Source organism: Scyliorhinus canicula, chromosome 15, assembly GCF_902713615.1.
Source record: "Scyliorhinus canicula chromosome 15, sScyCan1.1, whole genome shotgun sequence".
Lineage (NCBI taxonomy): Eukaryota > Metazoa > Chordata > Chondrichthyes > Carcharhiniformes > Scyliorhinidae > Scyliorhinus > Scyliorhinus canicula.
This window is the reverse complement of record NC_052160.1, coordinates 13,640,590-13,655,228: the sequence shown is the minus strand read 5'-3', so window position 1 is coordinate 13,655,228 and position 14,639 is coordinate 13,640,590. Positions and strand designations below refer to the sequence as shown.

At 46.7% G+C, this 14,639-nt stretch overlaps 1 protein-coding gene across 2 annotated transcripts in view; it reads left to right on the top strand.

The window, feature by feature from the left end:
• txndc11 (thioredoxin domain containing 11) overlaps positions 1-14,639 on the top strand; it is a 98,365-nt gene that overhangs the window by 42,311 nt on the left and 41,415 nt on the right. The window contains exons 2-3 of one of the 2 annotated variants that reach the window (XM_038819674.1): positions 5,192-5,277; positions 10,786-10,879. Coding sequence is in view for 1 of the 2 variants with exons in the window: in XM_038819673.1 (XP_038675601.1) it covers positions 10,786-10,879 (94 nt within the window). In the remaining variant the exon portion in view is untranslated. The remainder of the gene's footprint in view (positions 1-5,191; positions 5,278-10,785; positions 10,880-14,639) is intronic. The other variant, XM_038819673.1, reaches the window with a different exon arrangement.

Below are 14,639 nucleotides of genomic sequence, written 5' to 3'. Positions count from 1 at the left end.
GCCCATCTTTATCCCTAGGGCCTGTTTTAAAAGAGTGACCAGCAGCATCATGGGATTTGTTTGGGCGCATGGCACCCCGAGGGTGAAGAGGGTCTTCTTGGAGCGGAGTAGAGATGGGGGGGGGCTGGCGTTGCCCAACCTCTCGGGGTACTACTGGGCGGCCAACGTGTCGATGGTGCATAAGTGGGTGATGGAGGGGGAGGGGGCAGCATGGAAACGGATGGAGAGAGTGTCCTGTGGGGATACAAGCCTGGGGGCCCTGGTGACGGCGCCGTGGCCGCTCCCTCCCACGAGGTATACCACAAGTCCGGTGGTGGCGGCTACCCTCAAGATTTGGGGGCAGTGGAGGCAACATAGGGGAGAAGTGGGGGGCTCGATGGAGGCTCCGTTAAGGGGGAACCATAGGTTCGTCCCGGGGAACATGGATGGGGGATTTCGGGGATGGTATAGAGCGGGCATTAGACAGCTGAGGGACCTGTTTATCGACGGAAGGTTTGCGAGCCTGGGGGAGTTGGAGGAGAAATTTGGGCTCCCGCCGAGAAACATGTTTAGATATCTGCAGGTAAAGGCATTTGCTAGACGGCAGGTGGAGGGATTCCCTGCGCTCCCCGCGAGGGGGGTGAGTGACAGGGTGCTCTCGGGGGTCTGGGTCGGGGAGGGGAAGATATCCGATATCTACAAGCTTATGCAGGAGGTGGAAGAGGCGTCAGTAGAGGAGCTGAAAACGAAGTGGGAGGGGGAACTGGGGGAACCGATCGAAGACGGGACATGGGCTGATGCCCTGGAGAGGGTAAATTCTTCCTCCTCGTGTGCGCGGCTTAGCCTCATCCAATTCAAGGTGCTGCATAGGGCCCACATGACTGGGACGAGGATGAGTAGGTTCTTTGGGGGTGAAGATAGGTGTGTCAGGTGCTCGGGGAGTCGAGCGAACCATGCCCATATGTTCTGGGCATGCCCGGCATTGGAGGAGTTCTGGAAGGGGGTGGCGAGGACGGTGTCAAGGGTGGTGGGATCCAGGGTCAAGCCAGGATGGGGACTCGCGATCTTTGGGGTTGGGGTAGAGCCGGGAGTGCAGGAGGCGGAAGAGGCCGGTGTGCTGGCCTTTGCGTCCCTAGTAGTCCGGCGAAGGATTTTGCTACAGTGGAAGGACGCGAGGCCCCCCAGCGTGGAGACCTGGATCAATGACATGGCGGGCTTCATTAAGCTTGAGAAGGTTAAATTCGCCCTGAGAGGATCGGTGCAAGGGTTCTTTAAACGGTGGTAACCTTTCTTCGACTTTCTGGCTCAACGATAGGGTACTGAGACAGTAGCAGCAGCAACCCGGGGGGGGGGGGGGGGGGGACGTTGATTATGTTTGCTTACTTTATTTAAATTTGATTTATTTAATTTTAATTTATGGTTAAGTTCTCTTGTTTGGGGGGGGGGGGAGTGTGTTACATGTGATGTTACGGTATGGGGGGAATTGTGGGTGTTATGGGGCTGTTAGTTGCATATTACTGCTTGTTGTTATATTTTTATATTTTCTGTAAAAAATTCCAATAAAAATTATTTTTAAAAAAAAAGAAAGAGCAGGTGATGTGAGTACAGGAGCAGCTGTGTTTTTGCAAGCTCGGGCTTTGCTCGCCTTTTAATCCTTTATTTTATCCTAGGGCACATTTCAGAATTTTGCGGGGGATATATATGCCTTGCACTATGTCCCTCGATGATCCTGATAAGTGTTTTGCGATGAGGAGCCAAGTTAATTCGTAGAGAATCCTCATTTGACCATGGGGGTTTGAGTTGGCTGGGGTGGGGTCCAGCTTGCAATGGCGTTGTTGCTGGGAGTGGGCCTTTACCCCGGGGGTGCTGGGTGCACCCATATAATGGTTGCCAATGAGTGTGTCGTTCTAAATGAAGATCTCAGCTCATTGGTGCAGGCTTTGGAGTTCACATTGGGTATCCTTGGGAGAGTGGTGGAGGCGGAGGAGAGAATCCTTGTATTCGATAGAGCACTTTCCCTGCTCAGGGCGCGTCTTTGATTTTCGGAAATCCTGTTGTACGGTGTGCCGTTTATCCTGATGGGTTCAGGAGGTAGTGGGGCCGGACAAGGGGGGTCTGTGAGCCCGTTCCGTCGTGAGAAGTGGGAGGCAAGTTCCCAATTGAGTCTGAAAATTAGCTGCCATGCTTTAGTAATCTTGGTCTGGAGGCTGGATGCATCAAGCTTGACGGAACACAGCGCATCTGGTCTTGAAGACCTGGGGTTGGTTAGGCCCCACTCACCAGTGATCTTACATTATCCTGTCCTTGATGCCCGTCGTGAGGGGTTGAGGGTGCCGATCATGTTGAGTCATTCCCCTCCCCAGCCAGAGCCTATGCCATGGGGTCGCTTGGCCATCGGGGTGGCGACATGGTGTAAGTGAAGGTGCTTCATTCGTTGAGATCCCGTGAAGTATTTGATGATGTTGTCATGACTTTGGTCTTTTCAAATAACATGGATGGTGTTATTATTCTGTGGTTCTTCAAGAGTCCTGGATGTTACTCCCTTGTGATTGTGTTGTCAATTATCTGTTATCTTGGGGTAGCACGGTAGCATTGTCGATATCACAATTGCTTCACAGCTCCAGGGTCCCAGGTTCCATTCCGGCTTGGGTCACTGTCTGTGCGGAGTCTGCACATCCTCCCCGTGTGTGCGTGGGTTTCCTCCGGGTGCTCCGGTTTCCTCCCACAGTCCAAAGATGTGCAGGTTAGGTGGATTGGCCATGATAAATTGCCCTTAGTGTCCAGAATTGCCCTTAGTGTTGGGTGGGATTACTGGGTTATGGGGATGGGGTGGAGGTGTTGACCTTGGGTAGGGTGCTCTTTCCAAGAGCCGGTGCAGACTCGATGGCCCGAATGGCCTCCTTCTGCACTGTAAATTCTATGATAATCGATGATCTTTTCTCCTGTAAGGGTGTGTGAGGGCGAGAATTGCCTGTTATCCTGTTATAGCAAAAATCATATTGAGTCATGTGAAATGTGCCCTGTGCACCGTTTTACTCTTTTCTTTTAATTATGTGCTGTAAGCCTTGTAGTTATGGGAAGGTAGTGTTTCTTTGACTTCCCTTATCTCATTTATAATGAGGATGAGTGGAGCCACGGCAGGGTGATGGGTCGTTGGTCGGTGTGGAGTTGGGTGATAGGATTAGTCAAGTCCTCACTGAGATTGAGGATAACCCCCCCCAGTTAGAGCTAATCGTAACAGATCTTTATTTTGCTTTTTGTTAATTTGAATTTAAGAATCCATGCTTGTCTCCTTTGATGGCTCAGACAGAATATGTATCCTGAGGATGACTGGGCTCCTTCTGACTTTTCCTTGAGGTTGGAGTGTTTTTTATTTTGGAGTCGGTGGGGTTCTTTTTTCTTTAGAGCGAGTAGAATAGGAGGAATTGAATGGCGGAGCACACTGGGTTGGGTTTGGCCAATTGTGGGGCTGTTTAGCACACTGGGCTAAATCGCTGGCTTTGAAAGCAGACCCAGGCAGGCCAGCAGCACGGTTCAATTCCCGTAAAAGCCTCCCTGAACAGGCACCGGAATGTGGCGACTAGGGGCTTTTCACAGTAACTTCATTTGAAGCCTACTCGTGACAAGCGATTTTCATTTCATTTCCTTTACTGATTTGTTGAAGAGAGAGACTGTTTGCCATGCCTCTACAGTGTTGGAGCCCTTCCCTTGTGTCGGGGTAGGCTTGGTGGGCGAGTTGGGCCCTTCCTCCAAGTGGTCTTAGATGGTGGTTTCCTGGGTGTCCTCAGTGTGATTGGGTTTTCCATGTGCAAGATGTGTTGAGTCTCTGTTGAGGCAACATGTAATTTCTCTTAATATCCTTCTTGTGATGGCGTGCAGTGGGGGGAGAGGGCAGTATTCCTCGGCCAGCTAGGACGTTCTTCCATTAAGGGTTTTTTGCCACTCTTCATCTGGGTGAGCAGTGTGCTATAATAAATCCTGGTCTAGTCTGGTAGTCCATGGGAGGTTCCCCTTATTGTACCCAAGGAATCTCTCAATTATTGGGTGTCCGGACAATTCTTCTCCCCGGCTGGGGCTAGCGTAATTATTTTTTAGTGTAAATGGGGGTGGTGCACTCCCCTGGGTGTGGTTGATGAGGTGCAGGATCGGTTGGGGTGTGCTGGGCGTACTGATTGCTGTATGTCAGAATACCCTAGGCTAGGCGAGGACTAGTGCTGTGGTTAGTATCCTCTTGCACTTTGGAGCTTGGGATGTCCCTTCTTGGGACTTAATAGGGTTTAGTTTCTTCTGTGCCCTTGTTTGAATGAGCAGCTTGTCCTCTTCTTCATTAATGGTTGATGGGAGTGTGCCAGGGGAATATGGGTCTGTGGGGTCCTGATCCATTGTTATCCTGTGATTTCCCCTCTGGTAGCTCTAGTTCTCCTTCCTTTCAGTTTTTCTTGGGGAGGTGTTGACGACACTGATCATAATCTGAACATGTTGCTGCTGGTCCTCTCTGTGTAAATATGTGGAATGATAGTGGTTCCTGCATGGGTGCAGATGGTATCCGAGAAGAAGAGAAGAGGTGACGGTGTGTCATTGCTGCCTCTTGCGCTGCTGGAGTTGAAGGAGATATGTTTGGTGCACACTCGAACATGGTGCAAAGAATTTATTCTGAACTCTCATGGCAATTGAGAACATTCACTGCCTGGGAAGACGTGCACCATTTGATCATATTTTCCTGATCTTATACTCTTTCTCCCTTGTTCTCTGGTTGGGCCGAGAGGCATCAAGTTACGATTGATTGACCGTATCAAGTTAGTATCCTGCTGTTCTCCTGTCCCCCTCTGTATTCATGTATGCTGAGGCTTTTGTTTTATTACTGCTGTGCTGAATCATTCTGGTGGTTTTGTCGTGGTGTTTGTCAAAATGTAAAACCTTAATAAGTATATATATATTTTTAAATGAGCATTAGTCTATGTACTCCTCCATTAGCATGGACTTTACCAGACCAGTGTGGCATATTTGCGCCATTGTGATAGTATGAATCCAAACTTTCTTTTGCTGAAGCAACACTTCAGTTTAAAAAAAGAACATCTTACATGATAGGCTGGCTAATAATGCCAGATTTGATCCGTTTTGATTTTCACCGATCCCTGTCAAACTAATTATTTAATGAAATTTCCTCTGCATCTTCTCTTGGGACTGGAAACCAATATTCGATCTTCAAAAGCAATCAGCCTGAGTACATTAACAGGTTAACTCCAAGGACTTCAAAACCAAAAATGGCAGTGATTTGGAAGCTGAGAGTTTTGGAATGTAAGTTCACTTGGCCTGTTGACGGTTCTGTTTTGATTCCACTATTTGCTTTGTACCATAATTTGACTCAGTTAATACCAGGATGTTTTGAAAACTTACTACAGTGATGGACTATGGTTTTCTACTGTGATAACTGGCTGTGTTGAGCGAAAAGCACACGGTGGCCATCAAACTTTCATGCAGACAAATCACGATTAAGAAAAGAAATAGGGTTATTGTATTGAGACTGCTAATATTCCGTCTGCATTTATTTTGTCAGGATCTTCCTGTTCAAATCTGGTTTCATTGTGTACTCCTTTATTTCTGTTATTTTGACTTTTATAACTTTTGTGTCTGGACAATTACTGAGACCCAGACCTTTAAGTTGGATTTCACCTTCAGTTTTAAAAAACAAAGGAACCCCCCCCCCCGGCAAGATGTGCTGTTTGGACTGACCTCAGTGATGACACATTTTGATGGACTTGGTTAACACTCAATTCCGATTGTGCTGATTGTTTCAGAATATTCCTCACGTTGCGGGAATGGATGTTTTGTTTTGTTTTGTTTTGATTTTGATCCAGCAGCTAGAAGGCCACAGCTCCGATTTCTCTCTCTTACCTGATGGCCTCTGACAAGATCTGAAGAAAAGATCTCTCTCTTTATCCAGCTTGAGTGTTTAAAGCCTGAAGGCAGAAGCTGGGAGGGGGCTTTTCTCGTGTGTGTGTGTGTCCTGCCGTCCCGTTGTCCTGTCCGGTCCTTGTTTGGGCAGACGGTGGGATGGTAAAATGGAGGGGGGGGTGAGTAATAGATTAGCTGGCCGATATTCTATGGTCCACAGAACTGGTCCTGTCAGCCATTGGAGCAGTCAAGGGTCTCAAAATTCTCAGAAACTATATACAAATTATTGGTTAATTGACTTGTGTTGGGACTCCGGGGCCTGTGGAGCTCTAATTGACTGCGCCCTAGCCCAGGGTATTGTAACAATTTCCAGTAAGCACTCCTTCAAATGAATTGGTTTTTGCAAATGATAGCAAGTATGTCCTGCTGGACCAAACATTTGGATAACTGCAGTCTCCTTATTTATTGGGATTTTATTGGACCCTGACACCAATCAGACCAGGAAAAATGTTGGAATTCTAATTTTGATTTTGGTTACAAAAGGAAACGGTACTATCGTTGATACTGCATGACTTATTTTTTAAAAACTCCTGCCCCATCTGTGTGGAGTCTGCACATTCTCCCCATGTCCGCATGGGTTTCCTCCGGGTGCTCCGGTTTCCTCCCACAAGTCCCGAAAGATGTGCTGTTAGGTACTTTGGACATTCTGAATTCTCCTGAACCTGAACAGGTGCCGGAATGTGGCGCTAGAGGCTTTTCACAGTAACTTCATTGCAGTGTTCATGTGAGCCTACTTGTGATAACAAAGATAAAGATTATTATTATCTAGAAATATGGCTTTGAATAAACTGGTGACCAGGGTTCAATTTGGATCATGGCTACTTCTAATGCATGCTTTGTTTGGGGCAAGCTCAGGCTGAACACTATCATGCTACCCAGGTGCAACATCATTCAATAGCCTCTCAGCTTGTAATGACATTCTACTAGACTGGGACTTGAACTCATCCTGCTGCTTGCATAACTCCTGTTGGAGGGATTATCATAGTGTTGCCACAATAGTAACCAGTTGCACAGCTTCATCAATGTGCCTTTTATGTCCCCTTGCTGCCACTCCCCTTGGCCTCTTCTTTATGTTCTCTGCACTTTTTTTTTGCCTTGCTTCCAGTCTCTTCGCATTTCAACTTGCCAGTTACAAAGTGCAATTAATATGTTCAATAATGGGATCATCTCCTCGTCCTTGTTGACTGAGGAGCAGTAGTGGGGATCGAAGATGTGGGATAGTGAAAAGGTGGGAGAGGAGGAAGAGATCATGAAGATCTTTGTGAAATACCAAATTTTGAAAAAGCGACATTTGAAATTTGGTTTTCTCATGCCAGTCCTGATTAGGTCAAGGTGAAAAGCTTTGATAGCATGCCCTTTTTTTTCAGCAATGCAATTGCAATTACTTTTGTCAAGTTGAGCTATGATTTCAGCCTCTTTAAAGCAGCCACAATCTGCTCACCTAGCAATCAGTATGAACTAAATACAGACTTCTTGTCATCCGTGTCTGCGTGGGTTTCCTCTAGGTGCTCTGGTTTAGAACATAGAATATACAGTGCAGAAGGAGGCCATTTGGCCCATCGACTCTGCACCGACCCACTTAAGCTCTCACTTCCACCCTATCCCCACAACCCAATAACCCCTCCTAAACTTTTGGACACTAAGGACAATTTAACATGGCCAATCCACCTAACCCGCACATCTCTGGACTGTGGGAGGAAACCCACGCAGACGCGGGGAGAACGTGCAGACTCCACACAGACAGTGACCCAGCGGGGAATCGATCCTCGGACCCTGGCGCTGTGAAGCCACAGTGTTAGTCACTCGTGCTACCTTGCTACCATGGTTTCCTCCAAGGATGTGCAGTTTAGGTGGATTGACCATGCTAAATTGCCCCGTAGCATCCAGAGGCGTAGGCCTAGGGTGCTCTTTTGGAGGGTCAGTGCAGACCCGATGGGCCGAATGGACCCCTTCTGCACTGTAGAGATTCTAAGGCAGCATCTGTGGAGAAAAATAATGTTGCTTTGTTATACCCCTCTGGGTCCCCCTGCCAGCCCCCACAGTTGCTGCCAGATCTATTGAGTTTGCTGGCTTGACCTGTTGAAAGTAAGCTAGTGACAGGTTGTGAGTATTCCTGCTGCTGTTTCATGTCTTGCTGTAACTTGGAGGTGGAGAACTTCATTTCTGCAATGGCTGCTGCTCAAAACATACAGGGCAAATGCTTGTTACATAAAGCACTTATCTGAGGTTTCAGGTCTGGTCATGAGTTCAGCTCTGCTGGTGTCCCGACCTTGGTATGAAAGTAAATATTAGATTTGAGTCCAAGTTAAATACGATGGTTAACTGTAATTATTTTTATAACACTATGTGGTCAAATTCCTTTTTTTAATGAGAAGATGGCAGAATGCCTGCTTTTCTCCAAAACGGTGTGATTTTTCTGAGTCCAATTTTACTTTCTGGACGCTAATTATAGAGTCAAAAATGTTTTCTTTGAAAATGTTTTTATTGAAGTTTGTCATTTCATACACTGCACAATGAACAAAATATGTGGATCAGACACAATTTACAAGAACTCGACATTGCAATTGCCCCCCCCCCCCCCCCCCCATACACCCACCTCCTAAATTGCACCCCCCCCCTTTTTGTTATTATAAGATATTTTATTGAGATACATATTTTCCAAAAGGTGGTTGTTATCTATTTACATATATATAGCTGCCCTGCGTTCCCCTCTTCTCCCTTCTCCCTTTTACAGCCATTCCCAAACCCACCCTCCATAGCTCCTCCTACCCGCCCCCCCCCCCCCCCCCCCCCCCGGGTCCCTGGTCCTTGTTGGCCCCTGTGTGCCCCTCCTCGTTCTATTGGCTGTTGGCTTCAAACAGGTCCTGGAACAAGTTGGTGAATGGCCTCCCTGTTTTGTGGAAGCCCTCGTCTGTGATGGGGTAGGAGGGGGGGGGGGGGGGGTTGGTGCTGCAGGGTGATTCGATCAATTGAGAACTTAATTCCTCTTGCATTTAGTACCATGAGGCTATGAGCATTTATGCGACCCTCTTTTTTTTGTTGTTCCCTGAGCTGTATAAATCAATATCTTCCCTGAATTCTGTTCTTTTCCTGGAATTCCTCAGCAACTTATCCACAGCATCTGGGGAGAGAAAGTGAGTCAATGTTTCAGGCCCGTGACCTTTCATCAGAAAGGACACCGGCCCAAAACAGTAATTTACATTTTCACTCCCACAGATGCTGCCATAACCTGCTGAGAGCATTTGCAACATTTTCTGTTCTTATTTCAGATGTCCAGCATCAGCAGTATTCTGCTTGTCTTTCTATTCCTTATGTTTTTAAGCTGGGTTTGATCCAAAATGATAAATATCATTTTTGAAATGTTTTTGTAAATGCTGAAATTATTAGCAGTTGTGTTCTTCCACTGCTTCCTTCCGCCCCCCACCCCACCGCTTCCCTCAATCATCCTATGTTCAGTGTATCTGGTGCATCAGCTTGATTCAATCACTTGTTCCACCTGCCTTAAACTCCCTGCCTCTCCCAGCATTATTTGGCTTCAAAGGTGGGAGCTAATCTCCGACACCATCTGCACACGCTCGAGGGAGCCAGGACTTGAGAGGTTGGAGGGGAGCCTGTCTTGAGAGATGCCAGATGTTACCTCGCGGGGTCAGGGTCTGTGTCTGCGTGCAGATGTGTTTGCGATTGTCGCCCTTTTGCCCAACTGGCGAGGAGTTGGGCTCCAAATGTCCACGGGGCATGTGCTTTCCAGCAGGGTAATGAATCGGAATAAGAACTTCTCATACTCTTTTCCCCAATATAATTGATATTACCAAAGCCAACTCTTTCATCATTGCCACGTTGTTTTGAAATGGTTAGTTCTAATTAATCTATCAAATTTAGTTTGATCGCTCCTGGGATGTTTTACTAGGTTAAAGGGTTTTTTATGATATAGGCTTTTTTATTTAAGTGCACTTTCTAACCAGCATCAAGCCCTATTAGCATTCATAATGAATAATGATTTGACGATGCAGGACTTGTATAATGTAATTTCATCTGAGGAGTTCTTGTTGTGGGCTAGTTTAGCTCAATTGGCTGGGCAGCTAGTTTGTGATGCAGAGCAAGGCAGCGCAGGTTCAATTCCCGTACCGGCTGAGGTTATTCAGCTGAGGGCAGCACGGTAGCATTGTGGATAGCACAATTGCTTCACAGCTCCAGGGTCCCAGGTTCGATTCCGGCTTGGGTCACTGTCTGTGTGGAGTCTGCACATCCTCCCCCGTGTGTGCGTGGGTTTCCTCCGGGTGCTCCGGTTTCCTCCCATTGTCCAAAGATGTGCAGGTTAGGTGGATTGGCTGTGATAAATTGCCCTTAGTGTTCAAAATTGTGGAGGTGTTGACCTTGGGTAGGGTGCTCTTTCCAAGAGCCTGTGCAGACTCGATGGGCCGAATGGCCTCCTTCTGCACTGTAAATTCTATGATCTATGATAAAGGCCCCTGCCTTCTCAAATTCGCCCCGCGCCTGAGGTATGGTGATCCTCAGGTTAAATCACCTCCAGTCAGCTCTCTGCCTGAAAGGGGAAATCACCCTAAGGTTATCTGGGACTATGGCGACATTACTATTGTTGCGTAGAGAGGGTTATATGAGTGTTGGTCGTTAATAACAAAAAACTAAAAGTAGTACGTGTTCTGGCAGCTTTTCTAGGTGAATCATTTGGCTTTCACAGAAGTTCTGATTTGAATGGTTGTACAAGTAGCATGGTGTCGGGAGTTTTGGGTAGACGTTTCATGAACATATGGTGAAAGATGCTGATGAAATTTCTCAAAGTTCCTGAGCTATCGTTTTCATTTTATTTCTCTCCTTTTTTTTCCAACATAGCCAGGTGTTCTTGGATATTTTGAGTTCAATGCGTCACCGCAGCCTCCAGGTTACCTGACACTTTACATCTCTGCATTGCATGCGCTAAAAGGAGGTGAGACTTCTCATTAGTTTTTAAGTACTGGAGCACTTGGTGTATACTCAAAGTAAATAATGTCATCCAAACTTTCAATTTAATACCCGGTAAAGGCATTCTCATTTATTTGAGGATCTCATAGAACTTTGCAGTGCAGAAGAAGACCATTTGCCCACAACACCTGCAATTGCCTTTCCCTCATTCACTATCCTTTCTCCACGTCCTTTTCATGTTTTTCTTGGCCAAATAGTTATACATTACCTTTTTATAAAAATGATCATGGATGCTGTTGTGCATGTTGAAGTAAGAGACATTTCTCAACTTTGGAAGTATAAAAGGATGCTAGCCTGTTCCAATCTTTGGCAGATTTCTGTGTTTTGGATTGGCTTATAACTTGGAGCACATGGATCAGAATTTCTTGCAACGCTGGCCAAAGTGGTACTTGGATTCCAAGAATTATTTTATTATTAAACCAAAATGTTTAGATTTGGTGGAAAATTAGTTCATGTGGGTTAATGAATGTTGCTATATAATACCCCTTGAATATGGAAGTGCAACAAGAAGAATATTGCCACATCTTTGGGTGCTGTGCAATTCCAAAAACCCCGTAGACGGTGCTCACAATTCAAAAGGAAATTCCTAACATTAACTTTGTTGGACTGTCAAAGGTTGCCTTTCTCCCAATGTCTTATCTGACGCTAACATGAAAAATGTAATTTGTGGGACACAGGGTACTCCTAATGCTTGTGCAACAATGTCAGCAAGATAGAAAAAGGCTTGCAAAGTTTATTTGTTTTGGTCACTTGGTTACTTATAACAAATAGGTGTTTAGCACAAAAAATCTAAACCTTTCATTTTTATTTGTTTAGGATTGTGGTATTAAATGAAATAATATTTGCACCTCCCCTGTTCAGTTGCATAATGTGTGCTAGAGAATCTTCTCTAACTTGTGGAACAATTGTTACCCACCTAAAACATAGGGCGTGATCCATCGGCCATACTGTGCCCGAAAAGCAGCTCTTCGCGGCGCAGTCTGCCCGATAGAAGCCGGGAGACCCCGCGATCTCGCAATTGCGCTGTAAATCCTGCTTTGAACTGGAGCTGTACTTGGTTTCTCTTGTCATTTGGTATTAAGACAATGTTCAGTTTGCAAGTGAAATTACTATTTCACTAACATGCACAGCAGAAAAAGGGATTGAAGAGTTGAACTATGAACAATTTTGGTCCCCTTAACCTAAAGAAAGATATACTGGCATTGGAGGCAGTCCAGTCTTCACTATTTTGATCCCAGGTGTGGAGGGATTTTCTTGTGAGGAGAGGTTGAGTAGGTTGGGCCTGTACTCACTGGAGTTTAGAAGAATGAGAGGTGACCTTATTGAGACATATTGGATTCTCAGGAGGCTTGACAGGGTAGATTCTGAGAGGATGTTTCCTTTTGTGGGAGAGGCTAGGACCAGAGGACATCATCTCAGAGTAAGGGGGTCGCCCACTTAAGACAGAAATGAGAAGGAATTTCTCGTGAATCTGTGGAATTTTATACCGCAGAGAGCTGTAGAGGCTGGGTTGTATATTCAAGGCTGAGATGGACAGATTTTTAATCGGTAACGGAATCAAGGGCAATGGGAATAAGGTGGGAAAGTGGAGTTGAGGATTCATATCAGATCAGTCATGGTCTCATTGAATGGCGGAGCAGACTTGATGGGCTGAATGGCCTACTTCTGCTTCTACACCTTATGGCCAAAGAGTTGCTGAAATAATGGCATGTACTTTTAGATGTTTAAGGAGCACCAGTTGTGATTGTTGTATAAAGATGTAAAAATATTAATGTTTCTACCATATATTTTGGATATAAGCCTTCCTAATTCAAAATAATTAATAGTTCTTCATGTAGTTTACCTGCTGCTGACTTGAGTAAAGGCATTGGTCAGTGCAGCACTAAGACAAATCAATGGAAGATTTAGCTTCAATTCCTTTTTTAAAATAAATTCTTTTTTTTCCAATTAAGGGGCAATTTAGCGCGGTCAATCCACCTCACCTGCACATCTTTGGGTTGTGGGGGTGAGACCCATGCAGACACGGGGAGAATGTGTAAACTCCATATGGACAGTGGCCCAGGGCCGGGATCGAACTCGGGTCTTCGGTGTCCTGAGGTAGCAGTGCTAACCACTGTACCACCGTGCCACTCTTCGCTTCAATTCCTGGTTGTAATTAATCCTGCCGTGGCATGTTGGTGCAGGAACATTGGTCTTGTCATTCTTCATTTAGAATTATGAACTTGTGCTTTTGACTAGTCAGAGATCTTGCTGGGGAAAGCTTGGATGGACATTGGGTGAGAACACCAGCCCTCCTCGTACTTTATTTACAGGACTAAGTGGTGAATGAATGTGAGCTACTCAGAATGTTGGGTGAGTTACCGGCACAACCCTTTCAGGGAAGCAGGGAAGTAAAGTTGGAAAACAAAAAGCTAACATCACCAATTGCATTCATTGGGGCCACAGTTGGTTCCATTCTCCCCTTTTCAGGAGGTGGTATGGGAATAGGGTGGGACGACTGGAAGCAGAAATGGGGGAACAGAAAGCCAAGATCATAATGGGGAACTAGATGACAATCGAAAATGTGCTTTCTTAAGAGGGGGAAATTAAGAGCACAATTTAACTAAATGGAACAAGGTCCCATAGCGAGTGCGCTTAGCCATTTGTTTCCTGGCGGTCAGCAACGAAGGACACAATGCTATAAAATGGCACTCCCGTGAGATGGGGGGCTCAGCGGGAACGTGCGGCCGAGGCAGCACACAGCCCCATTTTGTGCACTGAGGAGCTCCGCTCACTGGAACTCCTCACTGTAGCGAGACATCGGGATGGCAAGCCTGCCCCGCCCACCTCCCCAACACCCGCACAGGGCACCCCCGGCCTGATCACTGACCGTGAAGGGGACAAAGGACCGGTCGGCCCAGTTCCCAAAGAACATGGCCTCGCTCTTGCCGCGGTTTACCTTGGCTCCTGAGGCCAGTTCAAACTGGTCGCAGGTGTCCCAAGAGCCTGCGCACAGACGCAGGATCCGAGCAGAAGACAGCGACGTCGTCCATGTACAGGGAGGCTTTGACTTGCACGTCTCCGCTGCCTGGGATCGTCACTCCTCTCATACCCGAATCCTTCCTGATGGACTCGGCAAAAGGTTCTATGCAGCACACAAACAGGGCCGAGGAGAGAGGGCAGCCCTGCCTGACTCCAGATTTGATCTGGAACTTTTCTGATTCCCACCCATCGATTGAGACTGCGCTATAGATGTTTGTGTAGAGCAGTTTGATCCAATTGCAAATTCCCTCCCCTAACCCCATTTTGGAGAGCACATCCATCATGTAGGTGTGCGATATTCTGCCAAAAGCCTTCTCCTGGTCAAGGCTGATGAGGCAGGTGTCCACCCTCCTGTCCTGCACGTAGGCGATCGTATCCCTGAGTAGCGCGAGGCTGTCAGAGATCTTCCTGCCGGGTACAGCACAGGTCTGGTCGGGGTAGATCGCCGACTCCAGAGCAGACTTGACCCGATTGCCGATGACTTTGGCTAAGATTTTGTAATCCACATTTAACAGTGAAATGGGTCGCCGATTTCGAATTTCTTCCCTTTCCCCCTTCTGCTTGTAGATGAGGGTGATGATGCCTTTCCACATGGATTCTGACATGCTGCCATCCAGAAGCATACTCTCGTACACTTCCAGCAGGTCTGGGCCCATCCAGTCCCACAGAGCCAAATACAACTCAGCCGGTAAGCCGTCGCTTCC